General features: G+C 35.9%; 1 protein-coding gene across 4 annotated transcripts in view; it reads right to left on the bottom strand.

The window, feature by feature from the left end:
- BCAS3 (BCAS3 microtubule associated cell migration factor) overlaps positions 1 to 16,649 on the bottom strand; it is a 714,356-nt gene that overhangs the window by 366,611 nt on the left and 331,096 nt on the right. For all 4 annotated transcript variants that reach the window (XM_030828111.1, XM_030828114.1, XM_030828113.1 and 1 more), the window contains exon 16: positions 9,521 to 9,671. In XM_030828111.1, the coding sequence (XP_030683971.1) occupies positions 9,521 to 9,671 (151 nt within the window). The remainder of the gene's footprint in view (positions 1 to 9,520; positions 9,672 to 16,649) is intronic.

The raw sequence follows: 16,649 nt of genomic DNA, 5'->3' as shown, positions 1-16,649 counted from the left end.
AATGTTACTAGAGCTCAGCTTGCAGTTTGACAAACACAGATTTAAATAACTAAAACTACTTGAGACTACAATCTCTCAACTGAATAGTGAGCCCGTTCTGAAATGATAGGAAAAGGAATGGTTCACGCCATTTCTATATGCCTACAAATACCTCTAAAACAAAGAGGTTTTCGTTGTCACACAGTATACAACTTCTCTTAATTTCACCTAATTAGGCAAGGCACCTGAACTAACCAAATTGTCCAAATGATTCTGACAGAAGTGACTGTAATCTGGAATGTCCAGGCTTACGTTGCTCTTTAGTGTATATTGTACCTACTCAGGGCAGTCTCCCATCTCATCCAGAACATCAGCATATTGATTCATTATAAAGAATTTAGAAGTTTAACTTAGTCCTTATTACTTAAAAGGTTTTTCCATTGACTGCAAAAACCAAACAAGCAAAAATGAAACAAAAACTTCAAGTGTCTAAAAATGCAAAAGACCATCTGATATTCCCTACCTGTAGAGCCAGTAAATACCTTTCTTCCAGGTTTAGGTTTCCTTTTATGTAAAAAGGAAACATACGTTAGCCAAAGAAAAATACAGAAACTTAAAAAAAAAAAACAAAAAAACTCGAGATTTTCCTTTCCAGGCAGTAACATGTTGCCAAAAGGAGATTTCTCCAACTACTTCCTTGTCCCATGATCCTAAAATGCACCATAAAACTCAGACACTGTAGTTTACAGGCCTGTACTAAATAAATAACATCATTGTTAAGTTTGAAGACAGTAAGGTTCACTATTCACAATTTGACCCACTTGTGTTAGTTTAAAGTTATCCTAATTCAATCAAACTGGGATTCACTGGCTAACAGAACTCAAGGAGAAAGGGGACTGGAGAAACAAGGTTAGAACCTGGTTTAGCATGTACACTTGGCATGTATAAAATCTATACTCATGTGCCTCTGGCCTAGTCCTACAAGCTAGACCTCTGCCATATACATGTAAAAGAAGATCCACAAACTCCAAAGAATTACAGTGACTGATGTAATTACTGTCTTTGTATGGATAGTGTCAGCTGTTCTTTTGAAATGTGCCTGCTTCATCTTTCCTCAGTAGCAAAGGAATGAAAATACAAAGTCACAAAGTACAAATCCATGATCCAGCTGTCTTCATCTATGACTTCCCACTCGCCTCCCAAAAGTTCACAGCTATAGTTTTGTATTAAAGTGAGATGAGAGTGGAAAGAAAAAGAGATCATGTGAGTGGGAGTGTATACTGAATGAAATATTCTCTGTATTAACACAGGCAACCCAAATTACTATATTCAAACCTGAATAATCGGTATTTTCCAATCACCATTAAATTTTAGCAGGCTTAACAATCCTGCCATATAAAACCTACTCAATTTGTCATAATTATATCCTTTTTGAGCTGAATTCTGATTTTTAAATCTCAGGAAAATCTGGTCAAGAGACTAAAAATCCAGAAATATTACAGACTTATATATAGGCCACCATGAAATGACCTGGCCATGACTTCTCAAAAGGTTCCTTCAGGAGACTCCCAGAAGCTTTAGGAAAGAATTATGTTTAATAATATACCATAACACTATGTAAAAGTCATTCAACTGATTCATTTTGTTGAATGCCACATGGTACCACAAAGTCTTCAATCTTACTAGCTGAAAACAAGGCAAATATGAAGAATTTTTTTAATATGAGAAAAAAGCAAAACTAGATTTGATTTGAAATCCTCCAATCCTCTATAATCTGACTCTAGTGCTAAAAGGTATTAGTAACAATTCTGTTCAATCATCTCCAGAGTTGAAGAAGTACCTGGCATCTAAGAGACAAATTTTATAAACATACTCTATAAACCTTATTTTTCAATTAATCATGTCCTAAGACAACTCAGGCACTGCCACAGAACAGACATCAGAATGAGCCCATATAAATATTAAATGTAATAAACAGAGATGAAGCAGAGAAAAAGCTATACATTATGTGTCAAATATTGAAGCAGAGCCATATTTCTCTAAAAATAAATTCTAGGGATGCTAATGACTTCTAAATTCTGTGTGCCCTCTGTTAAAATAACAACTGAAGTGAACTTGCATTTCCCACATGCATATCTGTAAATTATTCCTAATATCATTTTTAAGTTATACTTTGAATTTTTCATTAATTTTAATTGCTCCCTACCAAAGAGACCTATGGTATTATTGGTAGTCAACTATTGATCTGTAGGGGAAACTGAAGCTAAAACAGACAAATGTCTAATTTGAGATACACATGATACCCAATTTTAAGTGATAAATTCAAGATTTAGAAGATTTTCATTAGCAGGCTGGGCATGGTGGCTCATGCCTATAATTCCAGCACTTTGGGAAGCTAAAGCAGGACTGATTGAGGGTAGGAGTTCAAGACTAGCCTGGGCAATACAGCAAGACCTCATCTCTTCACAACATTTTAAAAATTAGCCGGGTGTGGTGATATAGGCCTGTAGTGCCAGCTACTCAGGAGGTTGAAGTGGGACGATCACTTGAGCCCAGGAGTTTGAAGATACAGTGAACTACGATCACACTACTGCACTTGAGCCTGGGTGACTTTTCACTAGGAAAAAAAATTGATAATGTCAAAATTCTGTTATATGTGGCAAAAAAAGAGATGAACATAACATAAATAATGTCAAACTTCTGTAGAAATTTATGCTTGCTGACTTTTAAAAATATGACATAGGCCGGGCGCGGTGGCTCACGCCTGTAATCCCAGCACTTTGGGAGGCTGAGGCAGGTGGATCACGAGGTCAAGAGATTGAGACTATCCTGGCTAATACGGTGAAACCCCGTCTCTACTAAAAATACAAAAAAATTAGCCAGCGTGGTGGCGGGCGCCTGTAGTTCCAGCTACTTGGGAGGCTGAAGCAGGAGAATGGCATGAACCCAGGAGGCGGAGCTTGCAGTGAGCCAAGATCACACCACTACTCTCCAGCCTGGGCTACAGAGCGAGACTCCATATCAAAAACAAAACAAAACAAACAAACAAACAAAAAATATATATATGGCATATAGTAGACATCATCCAAAAAAGATTCCCAGATTTACAGTATGGTGTGGTTTAAGTACTCCACTGATTTAGCAGAAAAATGGGAACTCAAACTATGTTAAATATATTGCATATGTAGTCACATCCATATATATTCCAATGAAAATACATTGTCCATTATTTAATATCTAGAACCAAACATCCATTGCTTAGCTATGAAGAATTGGTAGTTACATAAGGCAGAGACATGAGGTGGGGAATTACCCAAGCTATTTTATCTGTATCTAGTGGGTCTTTCTCCAAATATTTCCAATTTAATTCTCCGAACTTTGCCTATAAAGTTTAAGGCTCAGGCCAAACTGTGTAAATGAGCCAAGATGTACCTAATTGAATTAAAATAAGGAATAGACCTTCTGCAAGGCCTACTATATGCCAATATCATTTACTCACATAGCCAAGTCTGATGGTAGATTTGGTCTACAAATATCAACCGGATGTGTCTGAATAAATGCTATTTAATGCTTCCATTTAATATCATTTAAAAGCATCTATGCTTTCTAAGTGGGGCCTGAGCTCATCGGCACTGGCTTACGGCTGCTCAACGGTCCTGAGGCTTAGAAATGGGATCAAAGAACTGTTAGAAACTCATACATGATAAGGATTAAAAGATTATAATCCATATATAAAAAAATTTTTTTCAGGCGAATAAATTTACCTAGGACACACTGGCAAACAGGTGGCAGAACCCAGATGAGAAGAAGCCAGGGCCTCAGACTCCTAATTCCATATTTTTTCCACTACATTACTTAACCTACTTCTACAGGGTGCATCTGAAGGTTCCTAATAACCACCTAAATCTTCACAAAGAAATGAATAAACATGGCCGGGCGTGGTGGCTCATGCCTATAATCCCAGCACTTTGGGAGTCTGAGGCAGTTGAGACCAGCAGTTCAAGACCAGCTTGGGCAACATAGAGAAACCCAATCTCTACAAAAAATACAAAACTTAGACAGGCATGGTGGCATACACCCACCTGTACTCACAGCTACTTGGGAGGCTGAGGCAAGAGAAACACCTGAGCCCAGGAGGCAGAGGTTGCAGTGGGTGGAGATCACACACCACTGCACTCCAGCCTGGGTGACAGAGCAAGACTCTGTCGGAAAGGAACGGAAAGGAACGGAACGGAACGGAACGGAAAGGAAAAGGAAAAGGAAAAGGAAAAGGAAAAGGAAAAGGAAAGGAAAGGAAAGGAAAGGAAAGGAAAGGAAAGGAAAAGGAAAGGGAAAGGAGAAGAGAAGAGAAAAGAGAAGAGAAGAGAAGAGTAAATATAAATATGGGGAGGGGGAAAGAAATAAGGAGCTACTTCCATTTAAGGAAAAGGAAACCTACGAGAGAGCAAATCATCCCATGTTTACTTCACAAAAAGTGGTCCACCTAGTAAGAGCAAAGAAGTAACTTCATTTTCAATTTTAATATTTTTTATTCCCATGGAACTACCTACCATGACTTCTTTTTGAAATTTACTGTTCTCTGCTTGTGTCCATAAAATAATTTGTAAATATAAATAATTTTAGATTTAAGCAGATAAAATTAAGCTCATTGATGAACATTTTTTTCTGAATTGTTACATGGAAAATATTTTTTAAAACTTGATCACTCACTTCATAATGCCAAACATCTATGAAATGCTGCTAATAAATCCCTACTACAAAACCTAACATCCAAGATATGGAGCAACCTCTTAGCACCTAATTTCACTTTTAATAGATTAGGAGAACTATTCTTACTTGACAAGAACATGATGGATGTGATAACCTGGACATTTTAAACCTCCAATCTTAAACTGAAAGAAAACAGAGTCTGTTTGAATGGGTGATTATTGGAGCCAAATAATGTCTAACACTTCTTTTACCTCCATCAATGTATACTGTCATAGAGTTAAGCAGCAGCTGTTGCCAAAACAGGCCTTATTACCTCCAAGTGCTGCTTCAAGGTACTGAACAAGAAGGTGTAAATACATCTGTCTTCTGCTATTTGTAGTTCTAGTGGCCTCATGTATGTCTCGCAGTGAGACAGATGGTCCCTGACACTGCACAGGCTTTCAGGCATATGTATTTGCAAACATAAGAAGGCAGATGTTGAATATGATAAACACACGTTTTGTCCCCTTAAGGTTTAAGATGAGGCTTCTATCTCAATTTGGATATTTAATTACTGGATCCTAGAAATCTTTAGAAATCTCTACTTTAGAAATATAACACTTTATGGTTATTTTATGACTATGTGCAAAATACCTCGGACATAGATGAAGTGGAAACTTATCTAACCTAAGTACATAATTTTACCAACTACATTATCAGGTATATTGAAAACAGAATATAATTTACCTGTCTATAAGTGGGTCACTCTGTGTTCTCTTTCTACATAATCCATGTCAAATACTTCTTGTTGATTTTATTTTTAAAATACTAGGAAGGGAATTTTATAAAAGCGAAGCTTGAATAAATGAGAATTTCCAGAATAAAAAGAGACACGGAAAATGAAAACTCTCATGTGCTCATCACCCTGGTGACATTAATGGAGCCATCAGATTTCTCAGCAAATACAACACAATTTAATGCCAATAATTAATGGAAATTAGCTAACTCCAGTCTTAAGAATTTGTCATAGTAAAAAAAAATTTAATAAAATAAATATAGCCTTTAAAATCTAATAGGATGAAAGCTAATGGGATGAAATATTGTCTGAGATTTGCTTCAAAACTCAGCATATGGCAAAAATGAAAATTCACAGAATATATTTGGTTCTCACGAATCAAATATTACTTTTGACAAGGCAAAATACATGTATTTTAGTGAAAATGTTAAATTTTAAGATAATCAAACCATATATTATATTCTGAAAACTTTACGATTAAATGTTTAGATAACTTATAGTAAAAGAATGATCAGAAAAGTCAACAGTAGTTTCCAAGTATAATCAACAAACTCTTCAGAGAGTGGCTTAAGGAGCGATCCCCAACCTTTTTGGCACCAGGAATAGGTTTCATGGAAGTTTCACTTCAGATCATGAGGCATTAGATTCTCATAAGAAGCGTGCAACCTAGGTCCCTCGCATGTGTAGTTCACAACAATAGGGTTTGCACTCTTACGAGAATCTAATGCCGCCGCTGATCTGACAGCAGGCAGAGCTCAGGTGGTGACGCTCACTCGCCTGTTGTTCACCTCCTGCTGTCAGTTCCTAACAGGCCAGGGACTAGTACCAGTCTGTGGCCCAGGGGGTGGGGACCTCTGGCTTAAAGATATTGAGTCTTGTCATCTAGCAACAGTCAGGTATAAGTTATGACTGACCACTATCATCAAAGTCTTACCAGTCACTGTACTCTATATTAATAGGAAGGGATAAAAAATAGTAGATGGCGAGGGCAAAAAGGAATAGTAGGTTGGGTAATTCGTAGTATACTAAAGCTATGCTACAAGTAGAAAATTCATTATAGACAACAATTATGTGGAATTAAAAAAAACTAATGAAATACATTCAAGATCTCTTCTTCTGATAACTGTACTACAGTTATATAAGAGAATGTCTGTGCCTTTAGAAATTACACATTGAAGTATGTAGGGATAAGGGTATATTAAGGCTGAAACTTATTGTTAAGACAATTAGGAAAAATGTAACATGTTAGTGTATACGCAGGCAGAGGGAGAGAACGTGAATGATGTGTTAGTGTTTATGCAGGCAGAGGGAGAGAATATGAATGATAAAGCAAATAAGTTGATCTATTAACATTTGGGGCTAGGCGTGGTGGCTCATGCCTGTAATCCCAGCACTTTGGGAGGCTGAGGCAGGTGGATCACTTGAGGTCCTGACCTTGAATTCCTGATTCAAGACCAGCCTAACCAACATGGCGAAACCTCATCTGTACTAAAAATACAAAAATTAGCTGGGTGTGGTGGCGCACACCTGTAATCCCAGCTACTAGGGAGGCTGAGGCAGGAGAATCACTTGAACCAGGGAGGCAGAGGTTGCAGTGAGCTGAGATCGCACCACTGCACTCCAGCCTGGGAGACAGAGCAAGACTACGTCTCAAAAAAAAAAAAAAAAAAAATTGGGGAATTTGGGTATACAAGAATTCCTTTGGCTAGTCTTGAAACATTTCTGTAAGTCTGAAACTATGTCACAAATAAATTAAAACCTAGTACCCATTGTGGGACAAGTATCAATTATTCTCTCTAAACACTTCAATACAAGGCATGCTAAAAAGAATTCGAAACTATGGCAGAAATAAAATGGTATAAATTGAGATACAAAGCCTAGTAAACAATATGATACATGTATCTTAACTAACATTTGTTTCAAATCACATAACTCAAATTGATAACACTTCCCTTATTAATAAATTGTTCACAACACAACAGAATACATGCTCCAAAAATCTGAGAACAGAGAGCAAATTTTTATAAGAAAAGGAAACATAAGAATTTTATCTAAATTCATAATGTGTGGTAACACAGGAGGACACCAAATGACTATTAGTTTCTATTCATCTTAGTGTAGAGAGAAATCGGGTTGTAAGAGGGAGAGAGAGAGAAATCAAGCAAGAGATTTTATCTTCTTATGGAAAATTTCAAATACTACATAAAAAAGTAGACTCACTTCCTACCCCCATCATAAATATTATGAATTAAATTCTAACATCATATCATTTTAAGCACTAAACTTCAGTTACTATTTCAGAGATATATTTGGAGAAGCTCATTAGAAAAAGAGAGCTAATTCTTTGCATTATAAAACAGGACAGCTCTTATGTTAAAATTAAATAAACACACACCAGAAACAAAGCACCAGAATATGCTTTTATGACTCCAGGAGCCTTTTGAACCTTCTTAAATTTCCCTCACTCTGAATATAAAATTAAATTACAGAGAAACAATTTTGAGGATGGTTTCACTTAGATTCAGAAAAGACAGGCTAAAATTTGTAAGTACTTTGGAGAATTGTACAACGCTGGGGTGAATCAAGATGATACAATTATGTACTGACTAACTTCAGTAAGTAAAAAAGAAACTTTAAAGTTATGATTCCAGATTTAGTCCCATTTTTGATTCTACATCCCAGGAATGTAATATACAATGAAAAAATAACCTAATTGTGAATACAAAGGACATAACCTCTTCATTATTCACAGCCATTATTCTTAACTTATTTTAAAATAAACTAACAGAGGAAGAGAAAGTTGAAATCCAATTTAAAATTATACTTTTCCTGGACCCAAGGAGTTAAAAAGCTGAAAAAAATTAAAAAGATATACAGACCAAATTATTGGTGCCTTAAGATGTCTGATTTGGGATGAAGTTTTGCTGAAAAATACAGCAAATGCCACAGACTCAATTTTATGTCTGCATGCAGCAACAGGATCTCTTTATATACAAACACCACTCCACCTAGCTACAGGGTCAATTTCTACGTTATGCTGATACCTGGAGCTCAAAGGCCTCGTCCCTGAGACTACTGAGTATTTCTTCTCACAAAAGTGACCTCTGTAAACACATTAATACTGAGCACAACAAAATTAAGATATATTGACATAGCAGCCAAATAATTTAATATATTCCTTTCATTGGAAAGTACTTGAGGACTGTTTGAGGCCAGACGGGGTTTTCTCCTGACTACTTTAATACAGAAATGTAAAAAAGTTGTTCCATTTCAAATTAGGTTAAACTTCAGGATTGCTCATTATGGAAAACAAATAATTTGCCTATAGACGTATATTTTCTGATATAAAATGGATTTCCAGTGTTAATACACAATTGAGTATCTAATGATATCACAGACCTAGCAGTTTATTTTCAGGAACCTAATGAAGTGATAATCTTATATTCCTAAGGGGTAGCAAATTGCTAAACTAAGCACAAATAAATCAAGTGAGTCATCAAAAGTCTTTAAGGAAGTTAATGACCAATCTTAAATAAAGCCCAAATCTTAGTGCACTGGCTTTGAAAACTACCAATGACATCACATTGTCCTGACACTAATGACAGATTATTATATGTAAATTATATCTCAATATAGATGATTTTTTCAAAGTATTAAAAATATGGTTATCTAAGGTTCTCTCCATATTTGTATCTGTCAAAATTGGGGAGTCATTTCAAATCCCGAAAAAGCCAGGAAAATGAAACTGTACTTACAGGCAAAGCCACAAGGCAGTAAGAATAAGACGAAGTAGATGGATCTGTTTTTGATTAGCCAATACTAGTTTTCACAGCTTGTCACTGTTTTGTTTTTCTCGATGGATGTGTGTATACATGGTTGTGTGCAAGTATGCCTGTGCAAGTTCTGTGCTTTGTACTTAATCTGATGCCATTAAGTCTCATTTGAGCTGGAAATGAAGAACATAATAAAAACCATACAAAGAAAAAGTATGTTTTATTTTTATTCATTCAACCCTATAAAACAGCTGTTAAGAAAGCACCAAGCCTAAGGCCTTACCCGGTTCGTTTGGTGATGGTCCCCAATGTCATTGGCTGCTTGATTTGTGCAAGAGGCATCACTACCATCAAGCTGGGGAGAGGAGAGAGCCGAGGGTTGCCAGGGTTGTTGTTGGTAAAATTGTTATAGGAGTCTTGGCTGTTCAGTTTCCCTACAAAGAGAAAAATAAAGAAAAGCATCACCGAGGGAAATTCTCTATCTCCGATAGGGTTTCCACTGACTCCAGTAATCATTTAAGAAAGGCATCAAAGGTAGAATTGATGCCAAGAGCATTACAATTACGTGGATGAGAAGAAACCAAACTATTCTCGGAGAGCTGGACAGCTCATGCCTGTAATCCCAGCACTTTGGGAGGCCAAGGCAGGTGGCCAGGAGTTTGAGGCCAGCCTGGGCAACAGAGTGAGACCCCATCTCTACAAAAAATACCAAAAATTAGCTGAGTATTGTGGTACACGCCTGTCATCCTAGCTACTAAAGACTGAGGCAAGAGGGTATTACTTGAGTCCAGAAATTCAAGGTTACAGTGAGCTATGATAGCACCCCTGCACTCCAAGCCCAGGTGGCATAGAGAGACCCTGTCTCTAAACAAACAAACAAAAGAGAAGTATTCTGGTAACACCAAGTGCGGCTTAATTATTAACATATTTCAGTCTTTGGTAATTAGAGCTGAATTCCTAATCTTTCTAAAGACAGTTAAAGTGGTTTGTTGCCCTGCTTAGGTCCTTACATCCAACACAATCTGCTAGTTCCCCCATACCTTGTCAATTTCTAAACAAAAGCCAGCTGAGCTTTTGATAGGGATTACATTTAATCTGGAGATCAATTTGGGGAATACTGCCATTTTAACAATAATATGCCCTTTAATCCAAGAACTTAGGATGCCTTTCCATTTACCCAAGTATTCTTAAATTTCTTTCAATGTTTTGTAGTTTTCAGGGTACAAGTTTGGTACTTCTTTGGTTAACTTACTACTAATTATTTCATTCTTTTTCATGCAATTTGAAAATGGAATTGTTTTCTTAATTTCATTTTTCAGATTATTCATTGTTAATGTATAGAAATACAGGTAACTTTTGTACATTGATCTTGTATCCTACAACTTTGCTGAGCTCATTTCTTAGTTCTAATAATGTCTTCTGGATTCCTGAGGATTTTCTACACACATAATTACGTCATCCTCAAAAAACAGATGGTTTTACTTCTGCCTTTCCAGTCTAGATGCCTTTTTTTTTGTTTTGGCCTCACTGACCTACCTAGAACTTCCAGTGCAATGTTGATTTGACAGGAGAAAAGCAAACTGTGATTTATTTTTAGTTCATTTTTGTGTATGTAGCGAGAGTTGAGGTTCATTGTGTTCATTTTTTTAATATAGAAGTGTAATTGTTCCATCACCACTTGCTAAAAAGATTATCCTTTCTCCTTTAATTGCCTTTCCATGTTTGTCAAAAACCAACTGACCATATACATGTGGATCTATTTCTGGATTGATCCATGTGTTCCATTGATCTATGTGTGTAGCCTTTCACCAATACCACATTTTCTCAATTACTGTAGTTTTATAGTGAGTCTTATTAATTGATGGGTTTATAGAGAAATATAAAAATTACCTCATTTTCTGTGTTACGGAATAAGCCAGTGCCTATAATCCAACAACTCTTTCATGCAAAAAACTTCTTATTGACTTAATGTTAGTTTTATAACACTGTTCTTGACTATTGATAAAAATTATCAACCCCATTTATGTGGTTAGCAATAGATAAGGTATTTTTTAAATAACCACAGTAAACATGCATATAAATTTTTTTGCTAATTCGAATTAAGTTGACAAATTTATGTACACAGCAAAAGAATCCCCCCCAAAAGTCCTAATTAATATCTTATTTCTGAAACACATCCTAAAAGACATCTGCTTTAAAAATAGCATGGATTCAGGATAGAGGGAGAACTATCACACAGTATCTAATGGTAGCCTGAGAGGTAGTGAAAAGTCAAAAGTGCCTTTCTAAAAAATCGTAACAAGATGAAAGTGGCTTCGGAATTAGGATAGTGGCTTAACCAAATGTTACTTCTTCCTTGGACACAAATCTATCCTTTTATATTACTCTATAGAACTATCAAGTTAACCTTTGATAAATGTCTCTTTTGTAAAATATGGAGAAAGATAAGAAATTCATGCAAATAAAATAAATCGTTCTCTATCTCCTCAATTTCCAATTCAGAATACACATTAAAGTTAACAGAAGCCATCTACACCTGTTGCAGGAATAACAAAAGACAGAATTCGCAGTACTTACAAGATGATTTAGGATACAACATAGAACCTTGTAAAAAATATGAAGAGGGAAATCACATTAAAATATTATATTTGTGGAAGAAATGAGAAAAACTGCTTTATAGTTAAGCCATTCAAAGTAATTTATTATCACACTCTCAAGGCCAATATAGATGTAAATAATTATAAAATCGCTATTAGACAACTATGCTAATATTAATTTGAATTTGAAATCAGACTGCAACTTTATGTCACAAGCTGGTGAAAATTAAGAATTGTGTACATCATATGTATTTCACAACTAGTAAACAAATATTTGTTGAGTGCCTTAGCCTAAGATAACACTGTAAGGGACTGTTTTCCTTGTTGTCATGAAGCTTACAGTCTAACAGGCACAAACAGGAATCATTAAGTGCTAATTGCCAAGAACCAAAGATAAGTAGATGTGGGAACAACTTTACATGGAAAAGGGCTCAAGGAAAAGGGCAAATGGGATATGATCTAGATTTTGAAAATTGGACAAAATATGGGTAAGGGTAGGAGAGAAGGAATATTCTGGACATGAAGGATAAGGTGACGGGAGAGTGGTATAAAGGGATGCCATTATGTGAGGAGTAGTGAGGAATCTCTAACTATCACAGATAAAATATTTCAGTTTTAGGAGGACCTCTCAATTGAGCCAGAGGAGTAGGAACTTGGGTTAAGTTCTTCAGCAAGGGAACAGTATAGATGTTGAAGTCATTGAATTTGACAGATAAAAGGAGTGGTCTAGGAAAATGAAGTGATTCACTGAGAAGTTCCAAATCTGGGGTTTAGCTAGGCACAACTTAAAATGCTTCACTGGCTCACCAGGATAAAGGACAACCTCAGAATAGCATACAAAGAACTTCAGATCTATCTTTCTCAGCCTGCTCCTGTGTTTATGTTTGAAACCAGCACATCTGAGAGAGTAAAGTAAGTTGTGTAGGTTTTACATTCATGTTTATGTTCGTAGGGGTGGTGTCTGTCTTACATATTAATGGATATGGCTAGCAACTTATAAACACAGCTTTAATGAAACAATGAGTATATTAATAAAATGGTCAATAAGGCCAAGATCTAAGAAGACAAACTCTGAGAAAAAGCTACTAACTCTAATAGTCTTCAATAGGGTAGTTTCAGTAGTGAGGTGGAAAAGTCAGATCGTAAGGCATAAGCAAAGGAACTGCTGAGAGGATAAAATCAAGGTAACAGAGAACAAAGATTTAAAGACTGACACCGAAAAAGAAGACATTAACAAAGATGACATACTGCGCCAAGCAAAAGTTCCATTCAATCTTCGCTCTGTCACTTCACACTTTTGGAGGCTTATTGGTATCAGGCCCCTGTTCTAGATTCTGAAGGAGTAAGTCCAAGGGACTTTCAAAGAGTTCATAATATAATGGTACAGAAAGACATATTAACAAAAAATGAAAAATGGGAGAAAACCATGCTAATAAATACATCTGAAAAATGACTCAGGAACAAAAAGGAAGGAGTCACTTTTATTATTGTTTTAAAGGACAACTTATAAAGGGAGAAAAGGTATACAAATTTTGAGCATAAAGGAAGGAATCTCTATCTTCTTATTTTGCTTTTCTAGTAGAAAATAAAGGAGGAGAAATGTGTAAATAACATCAGAAGTTAGTAAAATGAAAGAGCTAGTTTAGACAAGAAATCTCAATAGCTGACACAGATATGTAAGTAATACACACTAAATAAATAAATGAAATAACTACACAAGACAGCCTAACAATCCTTTCTTCCAGGACCTATTGTTAAAATCTTTAGTTATAAATGATTTTACACTAATTATTCTGTCTTGGATTTTCTTTGAAAATTCAGCTAGAATCTAACAAACTTCCAGATTTGTCCTCCACAATACTGGAGACTCCACCAGGCTGCCTAGACTCCTGAGGATAGTGTCTTACTAGTCATTAATAGCTAACAGCTCAATAAATGTTTGCTGAATGAATGAAGGAAATACATTTATTTCCATATCCAGGAGGCAGAGAAAAATATGGCCCTATGATCTATAGAAAAAATAATTCTGGAGGGGACTCAGTACTTCAGAAGGCTGCCAGATGACTGGAGTCTGCGGCTTTCACTATTCTGCTTAGTCTCACGTTCACTGGCCTAGAAGGTTAGACTTGATAACTTTAAAAATAGATCTTTAGACATTTGCATGTGTTTATATCAAGCCTAAATTTTCAAGCCAGAATTCTTCATTAAACCTCAAGCTTCTTCGTATAAAGAAGTTCAGCAGGAAGAAACCTGCAGTGTCTGCCTTGGACCTGGATGAAGTCTATTGCTATTCTTTTTCTTTGCTCCACCTCTCAGAAATACATAAGATACAAATAATATTTCTGAGATCTACGAAGAGAGTTACAAGGTATCACCTTCACTAACCCTTCTTTACTATACTCTTCTATTTTTTCCTTTATTGCATGAATACAATTAAAAAGAACAGAGGTTATTTAAGTGCAGTTTTAGTAGTGGACTGCATGAAGTCTTGAGATACATAAAATATTTCACACACCATTATACTTTCAAATTCCAGCTAAGAGGAGACCTGTAAGTGACAAATGCCATGAGAATGAACATTCTCACAGTATTTCTGGCACAAGCAGACACAGGAAGTCCCAAAAATCTCATGAGAAAATAAGCTCATCTAAGACTCTCATCCCAGTTTTTTGGGCTTTCTCTATATAGATAAACTTGCATAAGCCTCAGGCCTTTGGGTCTTTATCCAAATCCACTAGAGCTTTGATCCTTTAGAGGTTTACCAGTCCCCACGATAGATGGAGTTCTCTTGGGGGGAAGAAATTCCAAGTTCCAATGAAATGGTTTCTCAATAAGTTAAAGCAGGAATTCTATTTGGGGATACAAAATTATTTAAAAATCCGAATTGTTAAAACATCCCTTGATGGTTAAAGCTACGGTGTCTTGTTTTTGTTCTGCTTTCAGGTTTTTGTTTACTGCTATTGTTTTTAATATTATAATACAAAGCCATTAAACCAGAACCATTCACTTTGGGGTTCAACCACTGACTTTCTGTGTTTATCTTCTAAAAGTTTGCAATTTAAAAAAGAAAGGAATTATGAAAACAGCTTCCTGTGATCTTTTTTTTTTCCTGTTATCTTTTGGATAAAGGATATCTACAGGTATGTTGTACTTTGGGGGACACAAACTCTCAATCTCCATACTAACACATAGTTCCACTGTCTGCATATATGAGAATGACATGGTGTGATCTGTTTACTAAAAGTTTTGCTAACTTAAAAATACCATCTTACTTATGCTTTGTCCTAAATTATGTTTTCCCAGACACTTTATACTATAAAAACACAGAAGAAAAATGGATTAAGTTGAGGATAAAAGTGAACAGAGAAAATAACAATGGGCTTTGTTGCCACGCTGGAGGAACAGCTTGTCAGGTCAGCTTTGCAGAGAGGCATATTCCCAAACCAGTCATCATTAACAGACTCACTTCCACAGGAAAAAAAAAAAAAAAGACAGAGTCTGAAAACTCCGGACAAAAGAAATCCCTGCAGACAAAGTAAAAACAAATTAAAAGACCCATTATAAAACACAGATGCTACAAGGAAAATAAACTTTCTAAGATTTACTGGGCTTTGACAAACTTGGACATTTGTGGAAAAGACATCAGCAGCAACTCCCAGGTAATGCGGCTGCAAAGTTAGACTCCTTTCTGTTTTATCTTTACCCTCTGTGCAGAAGCTGCCAGGTTGGTATTCTTAGCTTCTGAATGCAGTGATGTGAGAACATGTGAATGTGGCAAACTGCCAACTGCAAGAACTCTCTGAAGCTAGCAAAACTGAAATTGTTGAACATTTCAGATTATGTTAAATATTAAAGTTACTATCAGTGTATCTGTGTGTACATATGTATAGTTGTCTTTTTTCCGAGATACAAACAAGAAGAGGGAAAATAAAAAATGAATGTATTTGCATCCTTTCTACCTTTAAAAAATTTCCATATCTTACCATATTGTGAACAAAGGAGACAAAATCGGTTAAAATAACGGAATCAAATTATAATAGTTGTAGATCAGAAAGTACCTTAAAGGAATGTCATACCAGGGAGATAAAGAAATTTTTGTTACAGGTTTCTAAAAGTTATTGTTAATGGAGGACAAAGAAAGATTCTTTAAAAACAGAAGGTATGAGAAACTAAGACCTACAAAGGAATAAAGTGGGTCAAGTGAAACATTTGGAGGATAAAAAGAGCACTGTCCTTTTGTTGTCATTAGAGATATGAGGTAAGTATAGTATTAGAGTATTAGAGATAAGTATAGAAACGGCAAAGCTTCATTTGCAAAAAGAGCTAAAGGACACTAAGCAATGGTGCCCTATGGAAGTCCACATATCATCTCACTTATTCTTACCACAGACACAGACCTTATCCACTTTAGGCACTACACTTTTCTGAAGGTTTACAATAGACACCTTCCTATAACTCAGTACTCTAGACTCCTACGACTGTATTAAATTCTGTTCTCATCACCTCTCCATATACTTATCTACAAGACCCACTATTGTTCTAGGATATAAGCTCCTCACCTAGTGTCTTTGGCCTCCTATTTTGAACTCTTGCATTTTGAAATCAGATTACTGAGCCACACTGAAGCCCAAGGTCAATGTGACTCTCTGGCACTCCGCAGAAGACAATTCTACGGAAACAGCCCCAGTCCCAAGTATCTGCTTTATTTTTGCTCTCTTTGCAACACTTTACCTATTCTAAGACATCATGTAGATGTTCTATTCCCTACATCATATCTTTCAAAAATAAAAACTAGATGATGAGTTCTATGGGGCT

Source organism: Nomascus leucogenys, chromosome 14, assembly GCF_006542625.1.
Source record: "Nomascus leucogenys isolate Asia chromosome 14, Asia_NLE_v1, whole genome shotgun sequence".
NCBI classification, from domain to species: Eukaryota; Metazoa; Chordata; class Mammalia; order Primates; family Hylobatidae; genus Nomascus; species Nomascus leucogenys.
This window is presented reverse-complemented; position numbering and strand designations above follow the sequence as displayed.